Source organism: Hemiscyllium ocellatum, chromosome 18, assembly GCF_020745735.1.
Source record: "Hemiscyllium ocellatum isolate sHemOce1 chromosome 18, sHemOce1.pat.X.cur, whole genome shotgun sequence".
In the NCBI taxonomy this organism is placed as follows: domain Eukaryota; kingdom Metazoa; phylum Chordata; class Chondrichthyes; order Orectolobiformes; family Hemiscylliidae; genus Hemiscyllium; species Hemiscyllium ocellatum.
In genome coordinates, this window is record NC_083418.1 from 81,311,575 (window position 1) to 81,328,173 (window position 16,599).

At 45.3% G+C, this 16,599-nt stretch overlaps 1 protein-coding gene across 9 annotated transcripts in view; it reads left to right on the plus strand.

Moving 5' to 3' along the window:
* Window positions 1-1,528: 1,528 nt before the first annotated feature.
* The window catches only part of LOC132824518 (liprin-alpha-1-like), a 230,080-nt gene continuing 215,009 nt past the window's right edge, over window positions 1,529-16,599 (plus strand). For all 9 annotated transcript variants that reach the window (XM_060839129.1, XM_060839135.1, XM_060839133.1 and 6 more), the window contains exon 1: window positions 1,529-2,100. In XM_060839129.1, coding sequence (XP_060695112.1) covers window positions 1,858-2,100 — 243 coding nt within the window. In that variant the 5' untranslated portion in view covers window positions 1,529-1,857. The remainder of the gene's footprint in view (window positions 2,101-16,599) is intronic.

Below are 16,599 nucleotides of genomic sequence, written 5' to 3' on the forward strand. Positions count from 1 at the left end.
AGATTTTCATTGTGCCTTGGTACATGTGATAATAAATTCAATTCAGTTCAATTCAAATTGGACACTTTGGGGTTGTTCTCCTTAGAGCAGAAAAGTTTGAGCAGGGACTTGATTGAGATGAGGGGCATTGATAGGGTAGACAGAAAGAAATGTCACTCCATGAGGGAGCAGATAGTTTCGAGGCGATGTGAGAAAAAACACTTTCAATGAGAGATAGAAGTGAATCTGGATCTTCCTGCCTGTAAGTGTGGTAGACAGAGAAATCCTTGTCATATTAAAGAAGTATTTAGATGTGCAGTTGTGATGTCAAGGCGGACAAAACTCATCAGTCTCACAAGGTTCCAGAGAACCCATGACCAGTGACGTGGATGTGTCTAAGTGGACAACCATCCTTGTCAGTGAGGGATTGCCAATCATGAGGAGCACGAAGAATGAACAAAGAAGAACAAAGAACAAAGAAAATTTACAGCCCAGGAACAGGCTCTTCGGCCCTCTAAGCCTGAGCTGATCCAAATCTACTGTCTAAACCTGTCACCCAATTCCTAAGCATTTGTACCCCTCTGCTCCCCACCTACTCATGCATCTGTCCAGATGCATCTTAAATGAATCTGCTGGCAACGTGTTCCAGACACCCACCACCCTCTGTGTGAAGTACTTGTCACGTGTATCCCCCTTAAACTTTCCACCTCTCACCTTGAAAGCATGACCTCTCTTTATTGAATCCTTCACCCTGGGAAAAAGCTTGTCTCCATCCACCCTTCATGATTTTGTAGACCTCAATCAGGTCCCCCCTCAATCTCCTTGTTTCTAATGAAAACAGTCCTAACGTACTCAACCTCTCTTTATAGCTAGCACTTTCCATACCAGGCAACCTCCTGGTAAACTGTCTCTGCACCATCTCATGGTGACCCTCAGGTTAAACCACCAAAGCTTTCTCTACAATGCGAGGGCAGCTCTATGGGGTAATAGCAACATTAATGATTTATTAAATACCTAACTATTGAAATAGAAATAATGTGCAAGGGAATGGTGAAAAAAATTCATAAAGCTTAGAGAGCTGGTGAGGGCACGATGGGCTGAACGGCCTCCTGCTGCTGAGGGAATGACGGCAGAAGTGGGGCGGGGCTAGGTGTATGGGCATGGCCGGAGGCGCGGTACCGTGCCTGGGGCGTGGGCGGGGCCGAATCTGTGGGGCGGGGTCAGGGTCCGGGGGTGTGTGGGCGGGGCAGGAGCCGTGGTGGGCGGGGCAGGAGCCGCGGTGCGGGGGCGGGGTCAGGGGTGTGGGCGGGGGCAGAAGCCACGGTGCGGGTGCGGGTGCGGGGGCGGGGTCAGGGGTGTGGGCGGGGGCAGAAGCCACGGTGCGGGGGCGGGGTCAGGGTCAGGGGGGGTGGGTGGAGCCGCAGTCGGCTGCGCAGGGACGGGTTTGTGTGTGATGGGGTTGCACGGCGCGTGCGCGCTCCGCGCGGGTGGGTGTGTGTGGAGCGGCGGTGCGCACGCACGCAGCTGGTCGCGGGGGCGTGCGCGGACATTTTGTCGGGGTCGCGGACGCGGTGCAGGGTGAGAGCGGGAGATGTGAGGGAGCCGGGCCCGGGACAGGGACAGCAGAGGGACCGGGACACGGCAGGCCGGGCCGGGATAGGGCCGGGGCGGTGTGTGAGGGCGCTCCGGGCCCGCGGGCTGTACATTTACCGATTGCTGAGGAGCCCGGTGGCGCGGAGCCTGGGTGCCGGCCGGCCGGCCGGCCTGCCTGCCGCTGTTGTTCCCCGAGCCGGTGTCAGCGTCCCCCTCGGCCCAGGCAGCGAGCGGGGGTGCGGAGAGTAGGCCTCCCCTGGAGCCCGGCCCCGGCCCCGGCCCACCATGATGTGCGAGGTGATGCCGACCATCAGCGAGGACACGCTGAGCCCCCGGGCTTCCCAGTGCGGCCCCGACACCGAGGCCAACTTCGAGCAGCTGATGGTGAACATGCTGGATGAGAGGGACAAGCTGCTGGAGAGTCTCCGGGAGAGCCAGGAGGCGCTGGCCCTGTGTCAGGCCAAGATGCAGGAGGCCTTCCATGAAAGGGACTCACTACAGAGGCAGCTCAACACCGCCTTACCTCAGGTACAGGAGGGCAGGGGGCAAGGGAGGGGGCATAGGCCAGGGGCAACCAGAACCCCCCCACCCATCACCCACCAACCCTCACCCATCGCCCACCCACCCACCCCTCGACCAGGTTCCATCGCCCGCCCGCCCACCCCTCGACCAGGTTCCATCGCCCGCCCACCCACCCCTCGACCAGGTTCCATCGCCCGCCCACCCACCCCTCGACCAGGTTCCATCGCCCGCCCACCCACCCCTCGACCAGGTTCCATCGCCCGCCCACCCACCCCTCGACCAGGTTCCATCGCCCGCCCACCCACCCCTCGACCAGGTTCCATCGCCCGCCCACCCACCCCTCGACCAGGTTCCATCGCCCGCCCACCCCTCGACCAGGTTCCATCGCCCGCCCACCCCTCGACCAGGTTCCATCGCCCACCCACCCCCCGACCCACCCATCCACCCCTCGACCAGGTTCCATCGCCCAGGTTCCATCGCCCACCCACCCACCCCTCGACCGGGTTCCATCGCCCACCCACCCACCCCTCGACCGGGTTCCATCGCCCGCCCACCCACCCCTCGACCGGGTTCCATCGCCCGCCCACCCACCCCTCGACCGGGTTCCATCGCCCACCCGCCCGCCCACCCACCCACCCCTCGACCAGGTTCCATCGCCCGCCCGCCCGCCCACCCACCCACCCCTCGACCAGGTTCCATCGCCCGCCCACCCACCCACCCCTCGACCAGGTTCCATCGCCCGCCCACCCACCCACCCCTCGACCAGGTTCCATCGCCCACCCACCCCTCGACCAGGTTCCATCGCCCGCCCACCCACCCCTCAACCGGGGTCCATCGCCCACCCACCCCTCGACCAGGTTCCATCGCCCACCCACCCCTCGACCAGGTTCCATCGCCCGCCCACCCACCCACCCCTCGACCAGGTTCCATCGCCCGCCCACCCACCCGCCCACCCCTCGACCAGGTTCCATCGCCCGCCCACCCCTCGACCAGGTTCCATCGCCCGCCCACCCACCCCTCGACCAGGTTCCATCGCCCGCCCACCCACCCCTCGACCAGGTTCCATCGCCCGCCCACCCACCCCTCGACCAGGTTCCATCGCCCGCCCACCCACCCCTCGACCAGGTTCCATCGCCCGCCCACCCCTCGACCAGGTTCCATCGCCCGCCCACCCCCCGACCCACCCATCCACCCCTCGACCAGGTTCCATCGCCCACCCATCCACCCCTCGACCAGGTTCCATCGCCCACCCACCCACCCCTCGACCAGGTTCCATCGCCCACCCACCCACCCCTCGACCGGGTTCCATCGCCCGCCCACCCACCCCTCGACCGGGTTCCATCGCCCGCCCACCCACCCCTCGACCGGGTTCCATCGCCCACCCGCCCGCCCACCCACCCACCCCTCGACCAGGTTCCATCGCCCGCCCGCCCGCCCACCCACCCACCCCTCGACCAGGTTCCATCGCCCGCCCACCCACCCACCCCTCGACCAGGTTCCATCGCCCGCCCACCCACCCACCCCTCGACCAGGTTCCATCGCCCACCCACCCCTCGACCAGGTTCCATCGCCCGCCCACCCACCCCTCAACCGGGGTCCATCGCCCACCCACCCCTCGACCAGGTTCCATCGCCCACCCACCCCTCGACCAGGTTCCATCGCCCGCCCACCCACCCACCCCTCGACCAGGTTCCATCGCCCGCCCACCCACCCGCCCACCCCTCGACCAGGTTCCATCGCCCGCCCACCCCTCGACCAGGTTCCATCGCCCGCCCACCCACCCCTCGACCAGGTTCCATCGCCCGCCCACCCACCCCTCGACCAGGTTCCATCGTCTCTTTCCTCTCCCCATCTCAGTTCCATTATTCGCCCCAATCGTTAAGTAGGTGTCAGCCCTCCCACACTCTCTCAGCCAGTCTGTATTCAACATCACCCCCTACACTCAGCCAAGACCACCATATGTCACCTCAACCCTTGTCTCCCACCTCCGTCTCCCCTCAGATCATCACATTCCCATTGTCCCTCTGTCTGTCCTCCTGTTACTTTACTTACCACCAAGCTGCAGAGACAAGAAGCTGATAGCTTTCCTTTTATAAAACAAAATTGTGTTTTTTTTCTTAAACGTGTCCAAATCCTTCAAGTGGTGAACTTGGTCTCTGCTGGTAGCAGATCATTTTGATGGTCCACACTGTGGTCCAAAAGTCAGCGTTCCTCCACTTTATTCTCTTATGTGAGATGTAACTCTGGCAGATATTGTGTAACATGGCATGCTTGCTTCGTGGTGGTACGGATAAAGTTATAGCTCACCTTTAAACTTTTAGGCAAGCTGTTTATTAATAAGGTGCATTGTTGATGAATTCAGTACTCCATGCCTCCAAGGAAGGTTTGGTGATCTGACATTTCAGTGCTGTCTAGAGTTGCTGACCATGTACTTGCATAATCAGATTGAGGAGTGGTCCCAGCATCTTGATAAAATGTTTGATATTTTGGATGTTTCCATTTATATGCTGTGATATTATTAATGATATTGTTAAAATATTATTTGGATTGAACAGGTTACATATGATGTAGATTGTCATTGTGATCATGTTGACTGATTGGAAAGGCATTTGCAATGGATTGGAATGAGTTAAATTTACATGCTGAATAAAACTTCTATACCACATAAATCTTTTCCAAATCTTAAAATAACACATTCTTCTCGAATATTCACAAGTGTTTCAGTTTTAATTGTAATAAATGTGTTTTTGTATTTGATTAGTGTAGTCATTTGTTATATCGTCAGCACAACTGAATTGGCATCATATGTATGTTACAGTTATAACTTCTATTGTTAGGCTTGTTGAACAAAAGCAACTTTGGTTTTAAATAGATCAGCACAGGAAATGTTGGACAGACTACTCTCTTGACACAACTGACTGTTTTCCATCCCTGTAGATAGGTAGTGATTTGACCTAAACAAATGATAATGCAGAGTTGTATCAAACGGTAATACAGAGCATTTACTGTTATTGGATTTTTACTATTCAATATACAATAGGTTATATTGAAGCTGTGACCAAATTTATTTGCAATTTATTGATGCTTGGTCAGAAGAATTAAAAAAAAACATATGATTTATGCCTTCAGATGTTTCAGCACAGAAGTAATATATCTCTGCAGTAAAGAAACAAAAAAAAAGCAATCTGAAGAATTGCCACATTTTGACTCTTGATTGCTGGTTGTCAGCTGGAATTCTATCTTGAGGATTATTGTATTAAAGATCCCTTCTTTTCCTCTGTTTCAAAATCTATGCAGTTTTGATTATGGGATCTGTTGTTTCTTCACATCCAAATAAATATTACTTGTTTGAAATATTTTTACAATCTCTGAGCAGTTGAAAATTTTGAAGTTTGTAACTTTGAAAGAATGCAATTTAATGTTGTTAGTGTTTTATAATCAGCTGGTTTAAGTACCAGATTTAGCCACTTGCATAGGCTATGCAATTGAATTAACACACTTAGGAAGTGTTCGGACTTATTTTGGTGCCGAAATATTTTACCCAGTTGATAATGAAATGACATCATCGTCTTCAGTGTTGATAGATTTCACTTCTAAAAGCTAAAATATTTGTGTACGCAGATTTTGTTTTCCTTTCCAAAATTTGGATGTAATGTTTATTTTTTCTAAGTAGCTGGACCTTTTGCTGGGCTGCCAGAGGCAAGTTAAAAATATACAGAGCTAAATAAAGACTTGATCAATATAGAAGTAAAAGGTTCACAATAGTACCACAATGTTCGCTGTCCATGCTGTACATTGAATGAAAATCTGGACTGATTTTAAACCTGTGACTGCAAATCATGCACCCTTCGTCCTGGTTCCCCATGACTCCATCGCAAAATAATCGCTTAATCTTTATCTTTGACTTCTTTTGTGGTTATTCTCTGCAATTTCTCTTGCATGGCATCGTTTCTACCTGTCACAACATAACCAGGCTGGCTTTTTCTGATCCCTGTTACTGTTTATTTTACCATTTGACACAACTGTTTCCTTGTCAAATACGGCTATTCGGATTTGTTCCCATTTGTGTATTGATCACATTCATTTATACATTTCCACTACCACCTTTGACTCTATGCGCATGGGTGTGCTGCCTGATTGCTTGTACAACATTAAGTTGTGATAGGCAAGAATTTTTTACACTTTTATTAACGCAACCAAAGATGTCCTGTTCAGACTTTACTGTAGCTGCTGATTTCATATTTCTCACCAGTTGCTTTTTGTGACCAAGCCAGATGGTTTGTTGCATATCACCTACTTCTCTTTCAGTATTAATGCTTGCATCAAGCATATTATGACTGCCTCTGAACCTTTTATCAATAGCTTTACTACTTCCTGTGCAGCTCGCTAGTCTTCCATATTTTGTTTGCATTGTTTATCTAAAACTCTGCCCTTGCTGTAAACTGTTTAACGTGCAAAACAAGTCATCGTAGCTATGTCCGCTCTGCTACTGTCACTTACAGGGAGGAGAAAGTGAGGACTGCAGATGCTGGAGATCAGAGCTGAAAAATGTGTTGCTGGAAAAGCGCAGCAGGTCAGGCAGCATCCAAGGAGCAGGAGAATCGACGTTTTGGGCATAAACCCTTCTTCATGTACATTTTTCAGTACTGTAACTTACATACCGGTGTGCATTCTCTTTTCTCTTTTAGTTCGATGTTGTATCTTCTCTGCCTGTTTGAACACAGTGACATTGACATCTTAAACTCCGTTGCTGCTTGGTATTCCATTTTGCCTGGTTCAATTTACTATATTAATGGACTATAATTAACACTTGCAAATCTAAACAATCTATTATATCTCTTTATTCAGTCTAACCATCCACTAAATGTTCCAATCTTTTGAGCAGTGATAAAGCTAATAATATACATGGGAAATAAGGATTGAATACCTTATGCAAATCTACAGCAAAAATGCTCAATGAAGTAAAAATCAAGGCAAGGTTTCAAAAAAGAGACTCTTCTTTTGATAAAGTTTTTGTGTAGCTGTATGATCTTTATAAATGTATGTCTTTGTCAGTCATGCAACGATTATGTATCCTAAGGTTCAATCACACTTTTCATCAATGGTAGTAATTGTTAACATACAGTTACAGTTTTGACTTGCTAGTTTACTTCTCAGTAAATCGAATGAACTATGTATTACCCAGAAACAATGCAGTACTTATTGGTGATGCAAAATGCCTGTTTTGCATTAAGTACCAGTCTCTGGCATGTGTTATACAATGTTTGGTTGTGATGTAGCTGAGGTTTATATTGAATTTCTGTTGGTTATGCATAAATTAAGATGTTTTGAGAGCCAGAAGCCTTTAAAGGTGCATGCTCTTGCATTTACTGCATCTAGATAAACTGCTCTCGGCATTGTCTGCTGATTAAGATTGGAAGTTCACTTTTTCATATTACCGTGCAGTGTAATCTCTGCTTAACAGTGTGACAAATGAATTTAATACTCAGTTAGGATTGAATACTTTTAAAAAGTTGCTATTTGTCTACAGGCAAGATATATGCATCCTCTGGACGAGTTTATTCTGCATAGTTTATCCTGGAGTGATTTATCCTCCTGGTGGAATATTCACACATCAGTAGCTTCATTTAATTTATTGTTGACAATGAATGCATTTTTCGTGTATGTTATACAAAGCATATTAAAATGACAACATATAGGATAACAATGAACAATTCCCTACTGGCAATTTTTTGCCAACAAAAAAGGATAAGTATTTTCCAATCAACCTGCTCAGATGTTCTTTAATACCTCTGAAGCAGGTGGGACTTGAACCCTGACCTATGCAACCTGTTCTATGAAACAATATTGTGCAGAATATATTAATATCTACAGTCTGAAATGTTCAGTACGTTACTGCTGTTATAATACAGTGCTAACGTCCTTTTGCTTTTGAATGGTAATGTGAGAAACTGCTGTTATGCATTTAGTTCGTTCATATTTATGAAGCAACTGGACTACTATCAGGTTGATGAATCGGACCTGGATTTACTTTTGCAGAGAAACTTAAGCTTTGTGCCAATGCTAAACATTTTGGGTATATATTGCTTGTGAAGACAACATTCCTTAACATAGTCATAGAGTCATAGAGAATGTACAGCACAGAAACAGACCCTCCGGTCCAACTCGTCTATGTCAACCAGGTACCCCGACCTAATCTAGTCCTGTTTGCCAGCACTTGGCCCATATCACTCTAAGAGAAAATTAGAACTGCAGATGCTGGAGATCAGAGTTGAAAAATATGGTACTGGAAAAACACAGCAGGCCAGGCAGCATCCGAGGAGCAGGCGAATCAACGTTTCAGGCATAAGCCCTTCTTCAGGAATCCTGAAAAGGGCTTATGCCCGAAACGTCTTTGATGCATAAGGCATTTATCTGGCATCAGAAATCACATTTCGCACATATTTGGTACCTCAGTCAATACCACTTCTCCCCCAGTGTTTCATAATGCTATACTTCTGTTAATGACGAGCCTCAGTTTTTCATTGCAAAAATGCAGGTGTTACTTGTATCTTATAACTGGATGAAGCAAACAATAAGGCCATGATATGATGACAAAGTGAAGTGATTCTTCCAACAAAACAAGTTAAATATGAAGCTGGTTTTAAGCCAAAATATTTGTGAATTATTTACAAAGCATGCAGGATAATATAACTCGAAACATACATGAAGGTAATTATAAAGGAATGGTGGCACGGTGGCTCAGTTAGCACTACTGCCTCACAGGGCCAGGGATCTACATTTGATTCCAGCCTTGGGTGACTGTCTGTGTGGAGTTTGTACATTCTCCCCATGTTTGTTAGGTTTCCTAGGAATGCTCCTGTGCAAACGGTGTGCAGGCTAGGTGGATTAGCTAAGGGAGAATGCAGGGTTACAGGGATAGGGTGGGTCTGAATGGGATGTTCTTTGGGGGGATCACTATGGACTTGATGGGCCGAATGGCCTGCTTCCAGTGTAAGGATTCTCTGATTCTATGAGCACATAGCTGGCAGAAGTGGATAGGTGGGTGGAGTTTAGCAACAAAGACTGTTGCGGAACAGTGAATGATGATTAAGGAAGTGATTCATGCCTCACAACAAAGACCTCTTCCGTTGAGGAAAATTGATTCTAGGAATAGGATAAACAACCATGGTTAACCAGCAAAGTTAACAATAACGGCAGGTTGGTTTTCTTTCAATGTGGCAAAGATTAATGGTAAACTAGATGATTGGGAAAGTTAAAAGCACAACAGAAATGATCAAGCAATAATGAAAAAGGATGGATAGCAGGAGCTTCTTTAAATACGTAAAAAGAAGAGAGAAGCCAAAGTGAACATAGGCCCCTTAGACAGAGAGGCTGGAAATTAATGGGAAAACCAGGAAATGGCAAAGGAGTTGAATAAATACTTTGCATAAGTCTTTATAGTAGAAATCACAAATAGTATTCCAAAAATTATGCAATATTCATGGGGCAGCTGGAGGAGAGGTAATACCCTCTGAGTGGTGAATCTGTGGAATTCTTTACTGTAGAGGGTTGTTGAGGCTGTGTTATTAGGTATATCCAAGGTAGACATTGATTCCCTTTCTAGTTAAGCATCTCAGGTTGTAGGGAAAAGACAGGAAATTGCAGTTGAGGATTGTTCAAGCAGTATTTAAATTGTGGCTGCAGGCAAACTGAAGTCACTGGTTGCGAGATGATGGAGCTTTTATTGGTAAAAATAACAGACTGATTTGTGGACTAGTGCCTAATTGTCAATGACCAAGGTCTTCAGCTTGCCAGCAATAATGTGATTGGTTCTCAGGTTTGTGCACAGCCTTGGATTGTTAACAAGATAAAGGGAAGTCTTAAGGTCTCCATCAACTTAGGAGCTATCTCTGTTCTCTACAATAGCCTGAAGAAAACCAGTTTACTATCACTTCATCAGTTGCTATAAGCTGTAACTTTTCATTAACAGTTCAAGACTTGTGCCAGTGAACCAGCTATGTAGTGCATTTTGCAAACCAGTGGAACCATCTGGACAAGATTGAGCACCTATAGAAAAGTATGTGATTCACTCCAGAGGGTGCAAAAATGCACCGGGATTTGGAGTGATTCATCTGTGAAGATAGGGACTAGGAGGGATCAGGTTCTTTTCCTTAGGGCTGAGAAGGCTGAGCAGGGTGATCTGATTTAGGTGTTTAGAGTTCTGAAGGGCATCCACAGGGTGGATAGAGAGAAACTTTCAGCTTTTGTACAAGGATCATTAACTGGGGTACAATTTTAAGTTAAGGAACAAAAGATTCAAAAGGGAATGGAGACTTTTTTGTTCCCACCCAGAAGTTGCTGTATATCTGGAACTCACTGCTGGAAAGGATGGTAGAGGATGAAACCCTTAAGACACACAAGAACTATTTAGATGTATTCTTGAAATGCTGTGGGCCAACCGTTGGAACATAAGATGAGAATAAATGAGTGCTTGTTGAGTTGTGCAGACACAATTAGCCTTTTCCTGTGCGATAACAACTCCATATTTATGACCTGGAAGCAGCATTCTGATGAGCACAAGAACAATCTCCAGTACTACTGAACTACCCTCCCAGTCTTTCCCTTGATCTGTAGCATCCATGCTTTTTTTCCCCCTGTCTCTGCCTATGTATATAAAGAGTTTATAAAGGGGACTAAAGTTTTAATAGTAGTTTTAATTGCTGACATGTCTGCACTTAGTGAACCAAGTTAAATCCTACTTATTGTGGAATGAAAATAATACAAAAATACTGTGGTTATAAGAACAGGAGGCCAAGAATCCTGCAGTGAGAACTTGCTTCCTGATCCTGTAAAACCTGTCCATGAGATGTACAGGGCATGTGATGGAATTACACCCCCTTTGCTTGGCTGAGTGCAGCTACAACGTCATTTAAGAAGCTTGACACCATCCAGGATAAAGCAGTCCACTTGATTGGCACTACATCCACAAACATCCACTGCCTCGCATCAATGACGTCCAATAGCAGTGGTATTTAATGTCTACAACATACTCTGCTGAAATTCACCAAGACTCCTTAGCACCTTCCAAACTCTCAACCACTTCCATCTAGAAGGACAAGGGCAGCAGATAATTGGTCATCATTTGCAAGTTCCCGTCCAAGGCACTCCCCATCCTGATTTGGGAATATATTGCCATTCCTTCACTATCACTAAGTCACAATCCTCAAACTTACTCCCCTAAAGTACTCCGGGTGTCTGTACACTCCAAGGATGAGTGGTTTGAGTTGGCTGCTCATCAACATCTTTTCAGGACAATTCCCAGCCAGCAATGTGAATGATCTAAAATAAAAACAAAGCTTGCTCAAAGGTAACTAAAAGAGAATTGCTAGTGTTTCCAGCGTTGCATCACTAGACAGTGACAAATATATACGTATACAATCCGCAACCTGGATGACATGCCCTCAAATATCTATATACTCAGCAATCAGACAGTAGAAGCGCAGTTCTAGTGAAAACTACAGGAATGCAAGATTCACAGTGCTACTAGCCTGCATGGCGATCAGGACAAAGTTAAAGGCCATGATTTTTAAATGTAAAGCCCTGCAGGAGTTCTTGTTTATGATCTTGACAGTGGGTCAATGGATGAGAATAGAGTGAAGTTGTGTGTTGTGTGGAATAGGCATCCTGCTGGCCTATATGAATAATGCAGCTTATTAATGTGATGCATTCATATTCCATGTTGCTGATGAGATCAGGAGGCCTGTAAAAAGAAATCGCTAAATTATAGTTGTACTGAGGAAAGGCCAAACATTCATTGTTCATCCTTTGGATGTGTACCTTTACAATTCATGAGAAGAAAATGTTCATACCAAATGGAATTGTTAGGTGATTGTTGGAGAAAAGAATCCTCATGTATGGTGAAAATACAGGTGCCAAAACAAAATACAGGAAAGCCCTGCCGTTCACAAGGGTTATATTCCTTGAAATTGTTAAATAGTTATTTTTGTATATGCAATGATTGCTGAAATATGTTGCACATATGTTGAATTTTAATTTTTTTTTTCTTTTGAAATCATAAATGAAAATTGATTCATGATACCTGTGTAGAATTAGTTTAATAAACGGTACTGCAAAATGGTGATTATTGCATTAACCATTCACATTTTATACTCTAAGTCAACTACAGTTTTGCTTCAAAGGTAATCTTGTATGCTGTGATCTTTAGTAGCTTAACTTTCAGCCAAGTTATGTTCCTGTGGACATTTTCTGCTTATACTGATTTCAAATGTTAGTATGTTGGATTAACCCATACCTGCTTTAGCAGCACTCATTCACAATAATAAAAAGATGTTCTGGAAACAGAAAGTGCAGGAAATATTATACTCGGTCAGGCAGCATCTGTGGAGAGTACTATGGTTTCATTTTTGATAGAAGGTCATTGACCTGAAACTCTAGTTGCTCCAGATGCTGCTAGACCTGAGTATTTAGAAAATGTATTTACTGGTTTTATTTCTGTTCTCCAATTTTCACATTTCACGTTAAAATGTTTTGAATTTCACTAAGAAAATGAATTTTAAGTGGAATTTGAATTTGAAGTGTTAAGTTTGCGGTTACTATGGAACACCATGAGTTAGTCAGCTTGTTCAGCAGTTTAAAAAAGGAAAAAATAGAAAGCAAGAGAAAGGAAAGTCAATATTACAACCTGATGGTGGCCCCAAATGTCTTATAGTTTTGAATTATGGATTAGTTGGACAGGTAGGATTTCCTGTATTTCAGGTGTGGGGGTTGGGAGTAATTAGTAGTCTGTATAAAGAAATGGCAGGTGAGGTTTCTAACAGGCAGCTGATTCAATATTGCCAGTTGTCTTCCCCATTGAATTTGAAAGTCAACCCTATCTATGAATAATAAAGCACTGATTTATTTGAGCTTATTTTTATGTTGTTTTTGCGTCATTTGTGTTTAGTCCTCAGCTGAATACGATTTCCCAATGTATTTGAAGTGTGATGTGAGTTAAACATAGTTAATTCTTGATAGTAAATGTCTTTCTTTGTTAGTTTAAAAAAAAGTTTACTCTGTGGATTACATATGATTTGATAATACTGATTCAGGCCAAGTCAATGGCTTTTTTTCTGTTCACACAGTTTCAGTTTAACTTGTCTTTCATATGTCTATATTGTCTAATTGCTACATTAGTACCAGTGAAACAAAATCAAACCTACCTATTTCCATTTTAGCCAGGAAGAACAGCTTAACTATTAACACAACCTAACATGTAAGTAGCCTTATTCTGCCCCTGATTTGATCAAAGTTCACAGGGAAAAGGCTGGAGAATGGGCTTGAGAAAGATCTCAACTGTGATCAAATGGTGGACCAATCACATTGGGCTAAATGGCCTAATTCTGTTCCTGTAACTTTTGGTCTTATGGAGATGGACAGCTGAACCTAAACAGCCTTTCTACTTCTGTATTTGCAGCACACTAAAGTTAAACACTCAAATAGTTACTCCAATGGTTCCTCACCAGACTTTGCAAATAATTAATTCCAGACACCAGTTTTGTAACTTAAACAAATTATTAAATTCACAAGAACTTAAGCAGAGAAAAAAAATTAAACAATGTAATCTAATTGATGTACAGCACGGAAACAGACCCATCAGTCCAACTCGTCCATGCCGACCAGATATCTCAACCCAATCTAGTCCCACCTGCCAGCACCCGGCCCATATCCCTCCAAACCCTCCCTTTTCATATACCCATCCAAGTGCCTCTTAAATGTTGCAATTGTACCAGCCTCCACCACATCCTCTGGCAGCTCATTCCATACACGTACCACCCTCTGCGCGAAAAAGTTGCCCATTAGGTCTCTTTTATATCTTTCCCCTCTCACCCTAAACATATGCCCTCTAGTTCTGGACTCCCCGACCCCAGGGAAAAGACTTTGCCTATTTATTCTATCCATGCCCCTCATGCTTTTGCAAACCTCCTATAAGGCCACCCCTCAGCCTCTGACGTTCCAGGCAAAACAGCCCCAGCCTGTTCAGCCTCTCCCTGTAGCTCAAATCCTCCAATCCTGGGAACATCCTCGTAAGACTTTTCTGAAACCTTTCAAGTTGCATGCAATTCTGGTCTCCTTCCTATCGGAAAGATGTTATGAAAGATTAGATTAGTAATCTAATCTAATCTTTCATAACATCTTTCAGATAGGAAGGAGACCAGAATTGCATGCAATATTCCAACAGTGGGCTAACCAATGTCCCGTACAGCCGCATCATGACCTCTCAACTCCTGTACTCAATACTCTGACTAATAAAGGAAAGCATGCCAAATACCGCCTTCACTATCCTATCTACCTGTGACTCCAGCACCTCTCATTTATCTGAATTAAACTCTCATCTGCCACTTGTCAGCCCATTGGCTCATCTGGTCAAGATCCTGTTGTAATCTGAGGTAATCCTCTTTGCTGTCCAATTTTGGTGTCATCTTCAAACTTAGTAACTGTAACTCTTATGCTTGCATCCAAATCATTTATGTAAATGACAAAAAGTAGAGGACCCAGTACTGATCCTTGTGGCACTCCACTGGTCACAGGCCTCCAGTCTGAAAACAACCCTCCACCAACCTCTGTCTTCTACTTTTGAGCCAGTTCTGTACCCAAATGGCTAGTTTTCCCTGTATTCCATGAGATCTGACCTTGCTAATCTGTCTTCTGTGGGGAACCTTTTCGAATGCCTTACTAAAGTCCATATAGATCACACCTACCGCTCTGCCCTCATCGATCCTCTGTTACTTCCTCAAAAAACTCAGTCAAGTTTGTGAGACATGATTTCCCACTTTCAAAGTCATGTTGACTATCCCTAGTCAGTCCTTGCCTTTCCAAATACATGTGCATCCTGTCACTCAGGATTCCCTCCAACAACTTGCCCACCACCAAGGTCAGGATCACTGGTCTTTAGTTCTCTGGCTTGTCCTTACCACCCTTCTTAAACAATGGCACCACGCCTGCCAAACTCCAGTCTTCGGCACCTCACTGTGATTTTCGATGATAGAAATATCTCAGCAAGAGGCCTGGCGATCACTTCTCTAGCTTCCCACAGAGTTCTAGGCTAAACCTGATTCAGTCCTGGGGATTTACATTTTTTTTCTTCTCTGTACAGGCCCTTCGGCCCTCTATGTTGCGTCGCCCTGTCATACTAATCTGAAGCCTATCTAACCTACACTATTCCATGTACGTCCATATGCCTGTCCAATGACGACTTAAATGCACTTAAAGTTGGCGAATCTACTACCATTGCAGGCAAAGCATTCCATACCTTTACTACTCTGAGTAAAGAAACTATCTCTGACATCTGTCTTATACCTGTCTCCCCTCACTTTAAAGTTGTGTCCCCTCGTGTTTGCCGTTCCCATACTTGGAAAAAGGCTCTCCTTGTTCACCCTATCTAACCCTCTGATTATCTTTGTATCTATTAAGTTACCTCTCAACCTTCTTCTCTCTAACGAGAACAGCCTGAAGGCCCTCAACTTTCCTTGTAAGGCATTCCTTCCATACCAGGCAAAATCCTGGTAAATCTCCTCTGCACCTTTTCCAAAGCTTCCACATCCTTCTTATAATGCGGTGACCAGAACTGTACACAATACTCCAAGTGTGGCCGTACAAGAGCTTTGTACAGCTGCAGCATAACTTCCTGGTTCCGGAACTCAATCCCTCTATTAATAAAGGCCAAAACACTGTATGCCTTCTTAACTACCCTGGGTGGCAACTTTCAGGGATCTGTGTACATGGACACCGAGATCTCTCTGCTCATCTGCACTCCCAAGAATCTTATCATTAGCCCAGTACTTTGCATTCCGATTACTCTGTCCAAAGTGTATTACCTCACACTCGTCCACATTAACCTCCATTTCCCACCTCTCAGCCCAATTCCATATCCTATCTATGTCTCTCTGCAACCTACTAAATCCTTCGTCACTATCTACAACTCCACCGACCTTAGTGTCATCCGCAAATTTACTAACCCACCCTTCTAAGCCCTCATCCAGGTAATTTATAAAAATGACGAACAGCAGTGGACCCAACACCGACCCTTGCGGAATGTCGCTGGTAACTGGACACCAAGATGAACATGTTTCATCAACTACGACCCTCTGTTTTCTTTCAGCAAGCCAATTACTGATCCAAACTGCTATGTCTCCCACAATTCCATTCTTCCGCATTTTGTATAATAGCCTACTGTGGGGAATCTTATCAAACACCTTGCTGAAATCCATATACATCAACCAGTTTGGCCACTTTGTCAAAAAAGTCAATAAGATTTGTTAGGCATGACCTACCCTTCACAAAACCGTGCTGTCTGTCCATGATCAGATTATTATTTTCTAGATGGTTATAAATCCTATCTCTTATAACCTTTCCCAACAACTGAAGTGAGACTCACTGGTCTGTAATTACCAGGGCTGTCTCTACTACCCTTTTTGAACAAGGGAACCACATTTGCTATCCTCCAGTCCAAAGGCACTATTCCTG